This window comes from Callithrix jacchus, chromosome 4, assembly GCF_049354715.1.
Source record: "Callithrix jacchus isolate 240 chromosome 4, calJac240_pri, whole genome shotgun sequence".
NCBI lineage: Eukaryota > Metazoa > Chordata > Mammalia > Primates > Cebidae > Callithrix > Callithrix jacchus.
This window is the reverse complement of record NC_133505.1, coordinates 115,945,620-115,960,699: the sequence shown is the minus strand read 5'-3', so window position 1 is coordinate 115,960,699 and position 15,080 is coordinate 115,945,620. Positions and strand designations below refer to the sequence as shown.

At 38.1% G+C, this 15,080-nt stretch overlaps 1 protein-coding gene across 10 annotated transcripts in view; it reads right to left on the bottom strand.

The window, feature by feature from the left end:
• Nucleotides 1–15,080, bottom strand: part of FIG4 (FIG4 phosphoinositide 5-phosphatase) — a 130,313-nt gene that overhangs the window by 16,305 nt on the left and 98,928 nt on the right. For 6 of the 10 annotated variants that reach the window (XR_013534482.1, XR_013534483.1, XR_008480791.2 and 3 more), the window contains one exon: nt 12,985–13,071. Coding sequence is in view for 6 of the 10 variants with exons in the window: in XM_035296493.3 (XP_035152384.2) it covers nt 12,985–13,071 (87 nt within the window). In the remaining 4 variants the exon portion in view is untranslated. Of the gene's footprint in view, nt 1–468; nt 7,344–12,984; nt 13,072–15,080 lie in introns of those variants that run through there. The other 4 variants (XM_078369937.1, XM_008994896.4, XM_017971313.4 and 1 more) reach the window with 3 other exon arrangements.

Genomic DNA, 15,080 nt, shown 5'->3' with positions numbered 1-15,080 from the left:
GGAGGTGGGGAGGTTGGGGAGAGAGAACATGGGAAGAAATGCCAGATATAGGTGATGGGGGATAGAGGCAGCAAACCACCTTGCCATGTATGTACCTATGCAACAATCGTGCATGATCTGCACATGTACCCCAGAACCTAAAGTACAATAAAAAATAAAAATAAAAAAGAGAACATTTTCTTCCTTAATTCCTTAAAAAATAATAAATCATAGAAAATAACATTTCTTCAACCAGTCACAGATATCATCCTGCTGGCAAATACTGAGCAAGGCTGTAACATAATAATATCCCTGGTTGCCTTAGTATTGCATATTGACATAAATAATCAAATACCCTATGCAAATAAGTTCTCAAACTTTTAGTCTCAGAATCCCTTCACACTCTTAAAAGCATTATTGAAGACCTCAATTAGCTTTGGTTAATATGGGTTATATCTAGTGATATTTATCATACAAGACAGTAAGACAGAAGTTTAAACAACATTTATTAAAATAACAAACTTAACACATGATAGCATAAACAACTTAATGAAAAATAACTATTTTAAAAACAAAAAAAATTAGTGGCAAAATAAGCAATATTTCACAGTTTGCAAATATTTTCTATATCTGGCTGAATAGAAGACAACTGGATTCTCAAATCTGCTTCTGTAGAATCTGTCATAATACACTGCTTTGGTTGGAGCACATGAAGAAGATATGGCCTCGGAGAGAAACGTGGTTAAAAAAGGAAGCAGTATTTTAATAGCCTTCCAAATAAACATCTAGATATTTTTATCTGCTACTACAACACAATTTGACAGGTTTCTTAAAGTTTAGTTGCAATGTAGAACTGAAACCATGTCAATGAACTTCTCATACACTCTTATCCACTGATGCTTCTTACACTTGGAATTAATGTTTTTACCCATGCATGAGTCTTTAACAGCATGTATTGGTCATCTGAAAAATATTGGTTCACTCAGTTATGCAGATCATCTAAATGATAATACATCTCATTATACAATATCAAAAAATCACATTTGTTAAGATTGCTACTGATCTCCTAAAAAAATCTTAAGTATTGTTCATGGTGGTAGATATATGTTTTCAAAAATTCTGATTTTCACTTGAAAGATCTAACTTTATCATTGGTAACAAATACTGTAAATTGTTTTTTTTTTTTTGAAGTGACAGGCTTACTTTGTTCATTTTTGAGAAAGTGCCTGTCAAATATCCAAGCCTGAAGAAACACAGTTTGTCTGTCAGTCATTATTTCAATTGGTGTTGGGTGAAAAAAACCAATGAGTTTGCTCACAAAAAAAAGCAATGAGTTAGCTCACAACTTAGACAATCACCACACAAGTCCTTTTCCTCAAGACAACCACAGTACTTTGAAATAAAAGTATAATGATACACAAGAAGTGCTTCATGCATATTTTCCATTTTGCCACAAAGAATACTAAAAAGACATGCATTCAAGTGTTGATTTTTAATAATTTTTACTGTTTTGTCAAGATTTAATAAAACTGGTATTTTTTTTCTTTCTTCTCTCTCTGTCTCTGTCTCTCTTTTTTTTGCTGTGAGTGTGTAAGAGTGAAGAAAATAATGATCACCAGCATACTTTGGTGCCACTGACTTGCTATCACAGACCCAAGCAACGGGTCTTGGAACCAGGGTTTGCAGACCACATTTTAAGGGGTTTGCAGACCACATTTTGAGGACCCCTGCTTTATGTTTTCTATCTTTTCCCTCTTCTTCCTTTGGTGACAAGCCGCTAGCCATTTGCTCACATGGATGTTTGCTATTATCCATGCTTCCTGTGGGTACTCCCCAACTTTTAAGCTGAACCCAGTAGGTGTACAAGTTGGGTAAACTCCAGGTGCCTGGATCAGCAGATTCCGTTACTGGACTTTGTTCTGAGAAATAAATTTGAGTCCCAGCTTTACCATTTAAAAGTAACCCTGATCTGTTCTGTTCAAAACAGAGGCCTCAGAAGTAATGCCACACATCTACAACCATCTGACTTTTGACAAACCTCACAAAACAAGCAATGGGGAAAGGTTTCCCTATTTAATAAATGGTGTTGGGAAAACTGGCTAGCCATATGCAGAAAACTGACACTGGACCCCTTCCTTACACTTTATACAAAAGTTAACTCAAGATGGATCAAAGAGTTAAACATAAGACCTAAAACCATAAAAACCCTAGAAGAAAACCTGGGCAATATGCTTTAGGAGACAGGCGTGGGTAAAGACTTCATGACTAAAACACCAAAAGCAATGGCAACAAAAGCCAAAATAGAAAAATGGGATCTAATTAACTAAAGAGCTTCTGCACAGCTAAAGAAACAATCATCGGAGTGAATAGGCAACCTACAGAATGGGAGAACATTTTTGCAGTCTACCCATCTGACAAAGGGCTAATATCCAGAATTTATAAGGAACATAAACAAATTTACAAGAAAAAAAACCCAATCCCATCAAAAAGTGGGCCAAGATTACGAACAGACACTTCTCCAAAGAAGACATTTATGCAGCCAACAAATATATGAAAAAAAGCTCATCATTACTGGTCACGAGAGAAATGCAAATCAACCATAATGAGATATCATCTCACGTCAGTTAGAATGGTGATCATTTAAAAGTCAGGAAACAACAGATGTTGGAGGGGATGTGGACAAATAGGAACACTTTAATACTGTTGGTGGAGTGTAAATTAGTTCAACCATTGTGGAAGACAGTGTGGCAATTCCTCAAGTATCTAGAACCAGAAATATCATTTGACCCAGCAATCCCATTACTGGGTATATATCCAAAGGATTATAAATCATTCTACTATTAAGACAGATGCACATGTATGTTTACTGCAGCACTATTCACAATAGCAAAGTTGGTTGGAACCAACCCAAATGCCCATCAATGATAGACCAGATAAAGAAAATGTGGCATATATACACCATGGAATACTATGCAGCCATAAAAAAGGATGAGTTCATGTCCTTTGCAGGGGACATGGATGAAGCTGGAAACCATCATTCTCAGCAAACTAACACAGGAATGGAAACCCAAACACCACATACTCTCGCTCATTACTGGGAGTTGAACTTTGAGAACACATGGACACAGGGAGGGAAACATCACATTCCAGGACCTGTCAGGGGTTGGGGAGTTAGGGGAGGGATAGGATTAGGAAAAATGCCTAATGTAGATGACAGGTTGATGGATGCAGCAAACCACCATGGCACATGTATACCCATGTAACAGACCTACATGTTCTACACATATATCCCAGAACTTAAAAAAAAAAAAAAAAGTAACTCTGAGTGAAAAGTAACTGACCCTCTCTAGGACTATTCTTATAAAATCAGAGGATGGAATCAGATGATGTCTAATCATCTTCCAGTTCTCAAATTTCATAGTCCTAATATGCTACACACTCACATGCATACACACATTCTCACACTCGTGTGTGTACACATGTATGCACATTATGGGACATCCTGAAAATGCCATCGTGTACTTCTCCACACAAGTCCTATTATCCCTTTGTATCTCTAGAAGTCATTATAGAGAGGCTTTGGGAATAAATAAGTATGTGAACAATTCAGATTACACCAGTTGAGTTTCTTATTGTAAGACTGAAGGAAAACATATCCAAGGCTTCAGATTAAAAAATAAATAAATAACAATTAAAGGTTAAAGAGAAACAATAAACTTAATAAAAAATAAACTAAATTTAATCACCTACATGATTTATAAACAAACCAGTAACTGATTCTGTTATAGCATGACAAAGTCTAAGAAGAGTTAAAACTGTTCAAAACAAGTAATAAAAGCAAAATCTTTGGGCCGACAGGAATAATAATGAACAGACAAGGGTGTGCAAAACAAAGTTACTGGCCTAAGATACTTCAATATGATTTTATGCAGCGTTGTCAGAAAGACATCTAAGATACATTTTTTTTGTTCTTTTTCTATCTGGTAAACATTTACTGATGCTTCTAAGATTATCATAACAATTTTCCTAGCTCTGTTCTACTATCAAAAATAAATGTATTTGAGCACACTAATTCTATTTAATTTACTTTTGTATTTTCAAGCCACATGATAAATGAGTTACCAATTTAGCTATTTATATTTTGAAATAAGCCTAAAAGAGTTTTATTTTAAAAAACTAACACATTTCTCTGACATAAAATGCATAAAGAGCATGAATTGATTTTATTTTGACCTTCATACATTTTTAACATAAAGAGTAAAACACAATAGTTAAGAAAGTCAAGATAGTTTCAATTCCTCTTCTGTTCAGACTAAGGACAGGATACATTTTACTCAGACATTTCAGGATTTAATTAGGATTTTGGCGACATCATACATACAGAATAAATACTTTAATAATGGATGTAAAACCATTTTATAAAGAGTGTTTTTGCAAGTCAACAGAAAGTGAGTTTGAGAGGCAAGATTTTTAAGAATATAAAAATTTCTACTCTTTCCAAGTAAGATCAAACCACAATAATTTTCTAAAATCATAAAATTCTAAAAGCAAGTTAAATATAAAAACAAGCAAGTCTTTTAGAGCTTCATGTATTTGGAAACAACAGGCAAATACAAACCAGGAAATCATGGTTCTCCTCTAGACATGTTGATCAAGGGACTTCAAGAGCTAGTTTACCTATGGGAGGAAATTTTCTCATCAAGAGCTTCAGACATTTGGTAGCTGTAGGGAATCTAAAATCAGAAAACCATGGTCCATTTTAGCCTGCCCTAAGACAATGTGTAACTTAACTAATAAGAATAGCAATAGTTTGTCAGTTGGGAAAATCAAGAGATGTCTGCCCAGAACTCTTGAGTTGCTACATCTAAAACCGAAAATAAACCATAGTAAAGTAAAAACTTACAAATATTTATCATTTGCTTTGTCATTTGCTCCAATTTGTTAACCCTTGCATCTCTCTTACATTTTATGTATTATTGCATAAAATTCCTAAAAGAGGTAATATTGTTGAATGCCAAATATTCCTCATTTATAATTTAATGTTATTGGTATCATGGTAGGGACTGGGGATACAAAGACAGATGGGCCTTGCCCTTGATAACTCAAAGTCTTTTTAGATTAGTTTTAGATGAACAATATCACATAGTAGGTTCCATTTATCAAGGATTTTCTGTTCCCATAAAATCGGGAGGGAGGGCAGAAAGATGTTTATAAAACATGGGCAGATCTTTAATTACAAAAATAGAATGCAATTGATTTCAAGATTAATGATTTCTCAAATTTCTTCTTAAGACCCTAAGGAAAATAAGTAATAATATTAAAATACGTAACATGGAAAATTACTTATATAATAACGAAAAGGTCTGTTAGTAAACTTTAAACACAATTTGGACTTAATGCAGTTTTGTTTTTTTTTTTTGAGATGGAGTCTTGCTGTGTTGCCCAGGCTGGAGTGCAGTGGTGAGATCTTGGCTCACTGCAACCTCTGCCTCCCGGGTTCAAGCAATTCTCCTGCCTCAACCTCCTGAGTAGCTGAGATTACAGGCGTGTGCCACCACGCCTGGTTAATTTTTGTATTTCTAGTAGAGACGGGGTTTCACCGTGTTTGCCAGGATGGTCTTGAACTCCTGACCTCGTGATCCACCCACCTTGGTCTCTCAAAGTGCTGGGAATTCAGGTGTAAGCTACCATGCCTGGCCAGAGTTTGTACTTTTTTAAGGTTCTGAGTAACATACCAAGGGCATTGTGATTACATTTAAATATAAAATTGAAACACATTTTCTTGTATTTCAGCCAAAAGTTTATCTTAACTGAAAAGACTTCTAGTATATGCTCAGAAGAGACAAAGGCTATAAATACATCACACCTGGACACTCATCTTCATTTTACAAAAGGAACGGTTGTCAGGAAGGCACAGTGACACAACACAAGGCTCAGTAATTACTCCATCTGCCCCAAATCCTCCCACCCATTTTCCATACACAAAACTGATGATAATTTGGTAAACTAACCACATAACAAAAGGTTAAACCACTAAAAAATGTGGTTCTTGTATACACAGCACAGAAAACCAGTGAGTAATATCCTTCATATAACCACATCAGATCCAAATCTGCTCCCCAGGATTATTAACCTGCTTGTTCATGTAAAAAGTAAGAGTGCTTATGAGACAAAAATACATTTAAAACCCATAAAGTCTTTGTCTCTATCAGTAATTAAAGAATATTTTCCCTTTAAGAATGTAATTTAAGAATGTAATCAAGAATGTTTTCTAGGGATTCTAATATGAATCCCTAGAAAATGTTTAGAGCACATATAGATAATCTATTAAACTTGGGCCCCTTTAGTTTAGAGAAAGTTAAAAGCTTAACTTACTTGCTTTTTAAATCGAGAGCAGAAAAAACCCAAATTATTGAATCTCTCTAATCTAAAACTTCTCGAGGCCCAGATGTGTCATCTTAGATTTCCCATTATTGTCTGAAACTCACCATTTTACTTTCCAAACTTGCATTTGTTGTGTATTTGCTATCCTGCCAACTTGCCATTATAGATGGTCGACCAAGCTATAAAACCCTTGGCCTCTCAAACGTTCCTGAAACCCAATCCACTAAGAAGTTTTGAGAAAACTTACAGATTCTACCTTTGTAAAAGACTACCCCTTCTCTATTTCAGCTTTACTTCTGCCAACAGCAGACTCCAATCACTTTCTCATCCTGATGTTTCCAACAGATATGTTGTTTATTGCCCACCTCTAATCCACTGTCCACACCACTTCCAGAGTGACCTTTCCAAAATGCAAATGTAAGCCTGTTGCTCCCCTGATTAGAACACAGCTTTTAGGATAAGAGTAATACTCTCTCCCTTAGCATCTCTTCCTGATCTTGTTTCTATCTGTCCCTTGGATTAAACACACAGAACTATGTATGGGTCTCCAAAAGCGGTGCAACAGGACCACCTCCCCATGTGAAGTGGGTACTTAAGCTCTGACATGAGCCCATGAAAGCTCTTGTATGTGGTAAGCTTTGTACTTAACAAAATAAAACAGGCACTACGTTAAATTGTAAAAAAAAAAAAAAAAAAAAAACAATGATTTTAGATACCCACAATTAAACTTCATTTGTCATTCCATATGTATTAGAAACATTCAGGATAGCCCTCCTCCCAAATTTTAACAAATTCACTTTGTTGCAATATGTTTTTCTTGTTTAACAACAGCAGATGCTATTGCAGATAGGATTCAAATGAAGAGGCATTCATTTTTCTCTGTTGGTCCTTTATTTGTCTGATAGCTTTTTCATTTTGACTTTCAGCTGGAGCTTCTTGCTATCTTCTTCCCTCACATGCTTATCCCGGCTCCCAAGTCACTGGAAGTAATGGAAATGTATTTTCCAAGGCCTGCATTTATTTTATCCACTCTGGATTTACCACAGAAACTGCCCTTGTTCCTCACTCCTCTTCTATTTTTGTAATTACCCCCAACAGGAGTCATTCACTCATCCTTTCATCCATTCAACAAACGATAAGTGCCCAGATGCCAGGAATAGAGCTAAGTTTTCTAATTCTTGTGGTTCCAGAAAAGATGAATTCATAATGCACAATGCATAGCAAATCCAAACTGTGAAGTCACCCACAGTAAGAAATACATGTTGCATGGCAAACAGGTACACACACACTAAACTTGTGCACAGAAACACAAGTTTATTCGTAATATGTGCCTTGTGGTCATACTTTATATTGTATTCAGTTCCGTGATATTTTATTTCACTTCGAAGGCCTACTAAATTAATTTCATGACTAACTGATTTCCAGAATTATTGTCTGAAAAGCACTGACCTAGAATATGTATGACAGAAACTTGTGTTTCAGAATAATTACTGTATTTTTTTTAAAGCTAAAAATATCATGGAGGGGATAGAGAAAGGATAGGGAGAAAGAAGAAAAGCAAAAGGAAGGCAAATATAAATGGGAAAGGGGAGAAAGAGGTAATACGAAATAGAAAAGACATCTGGAAAAAGTCAGAGATGGGTAAAGGAAAAGAGAAAAGAAAGTAAATGTCAGGATGATAAAGGAAGTAAGCCTGTCTTGGTAATTTCTTGGGTGACAGGAGAGGTCACATCCCAGTTTCCTTGGGCTGAGGAGCTCTTATCACTTATTATCTCCGCCTCTGGAGGGAATTAGCTGATTAATCATTGATCACTGCCTCCGAGCTGCTCTAATCCTTAAACATTTAAAGACTGTATTCCAGGTGTTTGGAAAAGATAACAAGAATTACCCATTAAGGCAGAAATACTTATTTAGCTTGCTGCACAGAGACCACAGCAGTATCTACAAAGCTCCAGATGAAATCCATGGAGATGGTGGGGTGAGTCCCGAGTGTGACTTGTATATGAAGAGTGCGTTATTGAAAATTAACATCATGAAAAGTAAATGAGTTGAGTAAATCATGGCCATTGTGTCATGTCCATCTCATCAATGTGAAGAAGTGCTCTAATTCTGTGTAACAGCATGCTCTGATCAGTAAAACTTCCCCTAGCAGAAGCCCACACCGAGGGGCACTCACCTAGTCTTGAATAAATGCCACTTTTTATGAGAGGTTCTTTGGGGACAAATGCAACCTTATGGTCCTAAAACTGTAACGGTACCTTTTTTTTTTTTTTTTTTTTTTTGACAAGGAGTCTCATTCTGTAGCCCAGGCTGGAATGCGGTGGTGTGATCTCAGCTTACTGCAACCTCCGCCTCCCAGGTTCAAGCAATTCTCCAGCCTCAGCCTCCTGAGTAGTTGGGATTATAGGTGGATAATTTTTGTATTTTTAGTAGACAGGGTTTCACCATACAGGTCAGGATGGTCTTGAACTCCTGACCTTATGATCAGTTTCCCACCCCCCAGCATCCCAAAGTGCTGGGATTACAGATGTGAGCCACCACACCTGGCCAAGAGCACTTATTTACCCTGCATTACATGTCAGCTTATCCTGCGTCGGAAGAACCCTCAAATACACAGTATTTATACAAACTCTGTATTATATTTTGAACCATTTCTTAGAGGTAATTTTTAAATGAGACATATTCCTGGAATAGGTGAACCCCGGAAGAGCAAACACTAATGATATGTGTATTCGTGCCTTTTTAACTTACCATTGATTGGCATTTGTTGCTTAGTTAAAATCTCTCAAGAACTGGTAGGAGTGGGAAATGAGAACATGATGGTCTTGCATGAATATAGTGAATCACTGCCTGGCCCCACAGCACCTGCCCACCAGGCACAGCAAGTCCTGCCACTCTGGTCCTTCTCACCTGGCATTTGATCACAAGTGCAGTCGAGGCAGAGTAGAGGGGAAAAAATGCTAACAACTTGGTGTGCTTATTTTTTTCTCTCTCAGAAAGCAGCAGGGGAACAAAAAACAGGAGGGGGCAGAGGGCTTATAAGGAAGAAACAGAATAGAGAAAGAACTAAAAAGTGTTCAAGGATGCCTCCTTGAAAACCAATGGAGCACAGGGGGGCGGGCAGCATTCTAGGGATGCTCATGGGGACTCAGACAGGCCCTGATAGTCATGGGTGTGATGGTGGGTGACAGTGCATTTCAGTAAATATTTACTGAGCACTCCATTTAAGGTACAGTTCTAGAGCCACAAAGATGGGTTGTCATCTTGTGTATAATCTTGTAGGATTAAAATAAACCTAAATATCAGCAACACTCTTCCAGTGATGGCTAAACAACCTCTATGCCATGTTACCAAATCAGTCAAGCAAAGTATGCTTGCCTAGGAAACTTAAGTGTGTCCACATTAGGGACAGTATGCTAGGTACTGGGGAAAGAATAAAGGTATGTTCTCCTTAAGTATTTTTTAAAACTCAAGAGCAACAGAGCAGAAATATTACTATCTCTGAATATACAAGTGTCTACAAATCCAGGTCATGTCAGATGTCCAAAATGAGGTCTGTTAATGCTCATAACCCAGCATTGCTACCCCAGTGGTTGGAAAGCAGCTGGTAACAACAGGCATTCATAGCTTAGTGATGGAGATCATGGGCTCTGGAGCCAGCCCGTGTGGGTTTAAATCCTGGTTCCTCTACTTGCTAGCTGTATGACCTTGGGCAAGTTACACAATTTCTCTGTGGCCTTAGTTTCTCCATCTGTAAAATCGAAGTGATAATAAGATCTACTTTATAGGGTTACTGTGGAAACTGAGTACAGCCTATGGTACGCAGAACAGTGCCCATCCCACACTGAGTGGGTGTTCAGTCAATGTTGGCTAATGCCATTTCTCCATGATCACCATCCCTACAAGTGGTCACACAAACTACAGCTTAGGGTGTTTGGAATGACAGTATAGACATTGACCAGTTTGGGGTTTAACATCTACTTCAAAGCAAAGTCCTGCAAGACCGTGGTTGAAAGCGTCCAGCTGCCCAACCATGTTTCTGCATGCTCATTTCATCAGCCCCTGTTCCACTGGCTTCTTGCCAATTATTTACGGTCAAAATTTTTTACATTTGATGTTATAAATACCTCATATTTAGAAAAGAAAAAACTGGTTTCCTCATGATTTCAAGAAAAACTGGTAAGATTATGAACTATCCAGAGATGGGTAGATGCATATGTAAATGAACTTAAACTTATTATGACTTTTAAATGTACTAGAAAACAAAACACAGCCAAAGGAGAATTTCAAGAATCCCATATAAATGTAATTTCTCTTGGTTTTGGCATAGCTTTAGACATCTAAAAATGGATAGTCGACATTTTAAGAACCTGGCTAGAGTTTCAGTTTAAAGCATGTCCCTGTGCACACCTGTGTGCACGCCCACACACACACACACACACACACACACACACATAAAACACCAAAAACATTATTGGGCAGTTGCCATGACAACATAATGCTGAGCTACCAAGCTCTTTGTTAAACTGCTGAAGATGCTGGGCAAAAACACCCTCATGACAGATTCTTTACTAATTAAGTAGATAAGGTTAAAAAATTCTAGATCCACATGGTTTTCATCTGTGCGAGGACTCAAAGGCAAATACTAAATATTCTAAGAAAAAGAATGTGAAAGTAGCAACTGTAAGACCAATTACAGATCAAATTAGAAACCATGTTGAAGAAAACAGGGGGGTAATGTTTTATTTTTATTTTATATGCTATGTTCATTTTATCATCTTCTCATAAGTTGTATCATATTATTTTAATGGAATAATCACTTTGTATAATACAATTTGGTTAATGGAGTCTCTTATTTTATTAGCACAGTTAAATACTCTCCTTCTTTGGCTATCTCTACTTCAATTCATTTAAGAGCCCATAGTTTCATATGCTAAATAGTGATAACCAAAAAAAAAATGCTATCTAAATTAATAGGAGCTTATATACCAAACCAAAGAAAAGAAAGAAAAAACAGTGATGGGGAGAAAAAGAAGGGGTAAAAAAGAAGGGATAAAAAGCATTTTTGAAGGCAGTGATAAAATATGGTCTGGGGTTCCTTCCACTTCTCAGATTAGCCATCTCCGTTTCCCTTGTAGGTTTTTCTATGTCGCTGTCTCAGCCATTAGACCCAGATCCCTGCCAAGATCAGCTGTAGACTGTTCTCACTGTAGTCTCTCTTCCTAGGCAGTCTTACTCTTAACTGGTGGCTTTCATTATGACTCATGAACATTTACATCCCCAGCCCAGGCTCTCTTCTGAGTTCCAGATAGGTTGATCCAACTGCCTCCTAAACTCTTCCACTTTGATGCTACATTAAGTAATAAAGGCATAACCAGGTCCTCCTGCAGTGCTCCTGACCTCAGTGAATGGCAGCTTTGAATGGTCCTAACACAGACATACTCAATACCTACATGCTGAATGAGTAGGTGAATTAATGAATGAATCAACCAAAACTGTTACACAAACCAAAAAACCTAAGGGTCATCCTTAATAATACCCTCTTCCTCCCCACTCTGTGAGTCAGGATCCAAGTTCTGTCCTTTTCACCAGCTAGATATTTTTCAGATCCATCCCATTCTCAAAATCCTCATAGCCACTACTCTCTAAAAGGCTTTTGCCTGGATTACTGTAATAGCCTCTGAGATATCATTTAAGAACCTGCAGATGTGGGATACAGAGAAGTTAGGCAATCAATGCCTATTCACATAAACGATTAATTGATTAAACTGATAAAGTTGATCTAAAGGAAGAGAACATTTACTAAATGTCAGATGTATGCCAGACACTGAGCTAGATGCCTCACATATACGACCTCACTGAATTTCCACAATGACCCATTTTATAGAAGCAACTTAACTGAGCATATGGCATCAGGGAACCTCTTCTGGTCAGAACCCTTTGCTTTGTTAGGCCCCAACAAGCAGGCAATAATGATGAATATGAAGAAGAGAATGATGATGGTGATCACAACTATTTGAGAATGTATTCTAGACACTACTCTAAGCACTTTGTGTGCATTATTTCATTTGAGTCTCATCGCTGTCCTACAAAGTAGGTGCTATTATTCTCTTTTGCAGATGAGGAAACTGAATCCATAGCAGTTATTTGTTCAAGGTAAAAAATTGGGTAGTAGTATGATTTGAATATATTTCTGTTTAAGATTTCACAAAACACCTGTTTAACTTACAGCAAGTTATTAGAACTGATGAGGATTCATAGCTAGAAGAGACAAATCTATCCATATCCTCAAAGGTCTTGTATTGAACTTGAGCATGTCTCCAGGATCAGAGCTCTTTCACCATCCCACTTCTACACACTGGAGGGCAGAGTTCAGGTCAGAAGCCTCCACCAATGCCAATCCCACCTCCAAAGATGCATTTCAGGACCACTAGGGCTGCCAACTTCTTCCCTATCCCACAGAGACCCAGTTTTTCTTGAATAAGGTATCACAAGGAGATACTTCAGTGCTTATACTAATTTGGTGACAAGAGTGAATCTTTTTCTTAAAAAGTCTTTAAAGAAAGCCCTATGAATGGCATGACTACAAAGATTTCTTTAAAGGTCTAATTTGGTACTTACAGTTTTATAACTCCATCTGAGCACCTGGAACAGGGCTGCTGGCTATTCTTGTCTTGTTTATGTTGACTCTGCCCCAGCTGAACAAATCTACAAGTTAAAATGGATAAGAGTGAGCCAAAGAAGGGAGTACTTGCAATTAATTCTAATTAATTAATTAGATTACATAAAATGGTGTAAGCTTTCAAATAACAGTAGTATGCTTATTTCAGAAAAGCACCTAAGAGTACCCTATGTAACATAAGACCTTGCATGATTTTAGAGTAGGCTTGTTAAAAGTAGAAAAAGGGATTCTGCTTAAAATGTAAGCCATAACCATGGATAAAATGAAATCAAATGTGCACACCACTGAACTTCTATTAATTTAAACACGGTGCAGAACTTGAACAGAAATGTTCCTGAAGCCAGGAAGATGATCTTGCAGAGCCTCGTACATCTAAGAGTGACACATATCTAATGCATGGAATGCAGGATGCATGGGGAAGCATGCAGAGTGGTGTTGGCGGTGAGACAAGTGACATGGAAAGGGAAGGATCAGGCTGGGGATCCACCACCTGAAGCAGAGACACTGCTGAGAGCTGGCCACAGACCCAGTTTCCTCCAGACCACAAGAATCCCCCCACCAAGTACTCTAACCACATTGAAAAGGAACAGTTTCTTTTTTTTTGTCTTTTCTATAATTTTTAATAATTTCTCAAGTATTTTTGAATTTCCCATATACCAATAATACCAACTACGTATAAGTGCATAACATGTGAAGAGGAATGCTTTCAACCAACATTGGGGAGACCCACTGATGAGCACTATGGCCATAGGACCTCTTCTCAAAGGTCTTGAACAGCACTTCTCAGAAGACTTGAACAGCACCAAGGGAGGCTTTGAGCTAAGGGCCAGAGGGAGTGGCCTGGGCCAGCTCAGCAGGTGGAGAGGATAGCCTCTCCGCCTCCAGCTTTCTGGAGCACATAGCTGCCAGAAGCCTGCTTGGACTGCATGGATCTGTCTTCCCTTCAGGGATGCAGTTTTGCAGTTTTGTTCTAATGTGCCCATGGGAGGTTACAGGGAAGGATAAAAGAACTGATTTCCTTTCCATTTTTTTAACTATTTAAAAATATTTTCCTTTGAAGACTATGGAAAAGTTTATCATTTGTTTTTCATTAGCTTTTTTAAAGGTCAAGAAAAGTGTTACAGAAACTACCAATTACTGTATCATTACGGCAGTACCAAAAAGTTTTCAAACAGCTTGCTTTTATCCGACTTTTATCTTCAGCAAGTGAAACATTTTGATCCATTTTTTGGGAAGAATGCCACATAGTACTGATTATTTGTACAGAACTTTAAACTTCCCAAATCAGGTGTACAATCACTACCAGAGTTTTTTAAAAACTGGCAAGTTTATGAAGCTTTGAGGAAGTAAGGAGAAAGCTTTCAGGTCTGGTCAAATAGCAAAGCAGAGATACTAGAAAAGATGAGGGGAAAGGAAGACAAAGACAGTAGGGCTTTTGTAGTTTTATTGTAGAATAAAACTACAAAACCGAGAAATCCTTAGTAGTCCAAAGGTGGGCAAGGTCCAGTGTAGGAAAAACAGGCAGAAGAATGGGAAGCTGGAAGACAGGCTGCTGCGGAAACCACTCCTAGCTGTGTGGCTTCCCTTCTCCATAGTGTTCTGTGATAGGCCAGGTGGGAGCTGTTACTTTCAAGCCAGGCTAGCTCATTGTCTACTATGTGCACAAACATAACCACCCAACTGAGTGCAGAAATGGGGTGGCTGGAGCACCTGCCAATTCAGTACAGAACTACTTGGATTCTAGCCCTGCCCTGAAACTCTGCCCTTTGGATCAGAGGAGGCACTAAGAAAGCCCCAGGGCCTATTTGAGCCAAAAGTGGGTGCCAGTCCCTGAATATCCCTTGGTCATCCTCTGGCAGTTACTCGACAGATACTGAAGGGAGGAGGATTCCTCTGCCTACTGCAATGCCTGTGGCAGATGGAGAGGTGAGATGTTCTGGGGCAGGCAAGGCAGGGAGGGAGAAGCCTGGTAAGGGCAGTGTGCCCACAGGAAGGGGTACTCACAGACAGGGAAACTATGGCCAGCCCCCCGTTT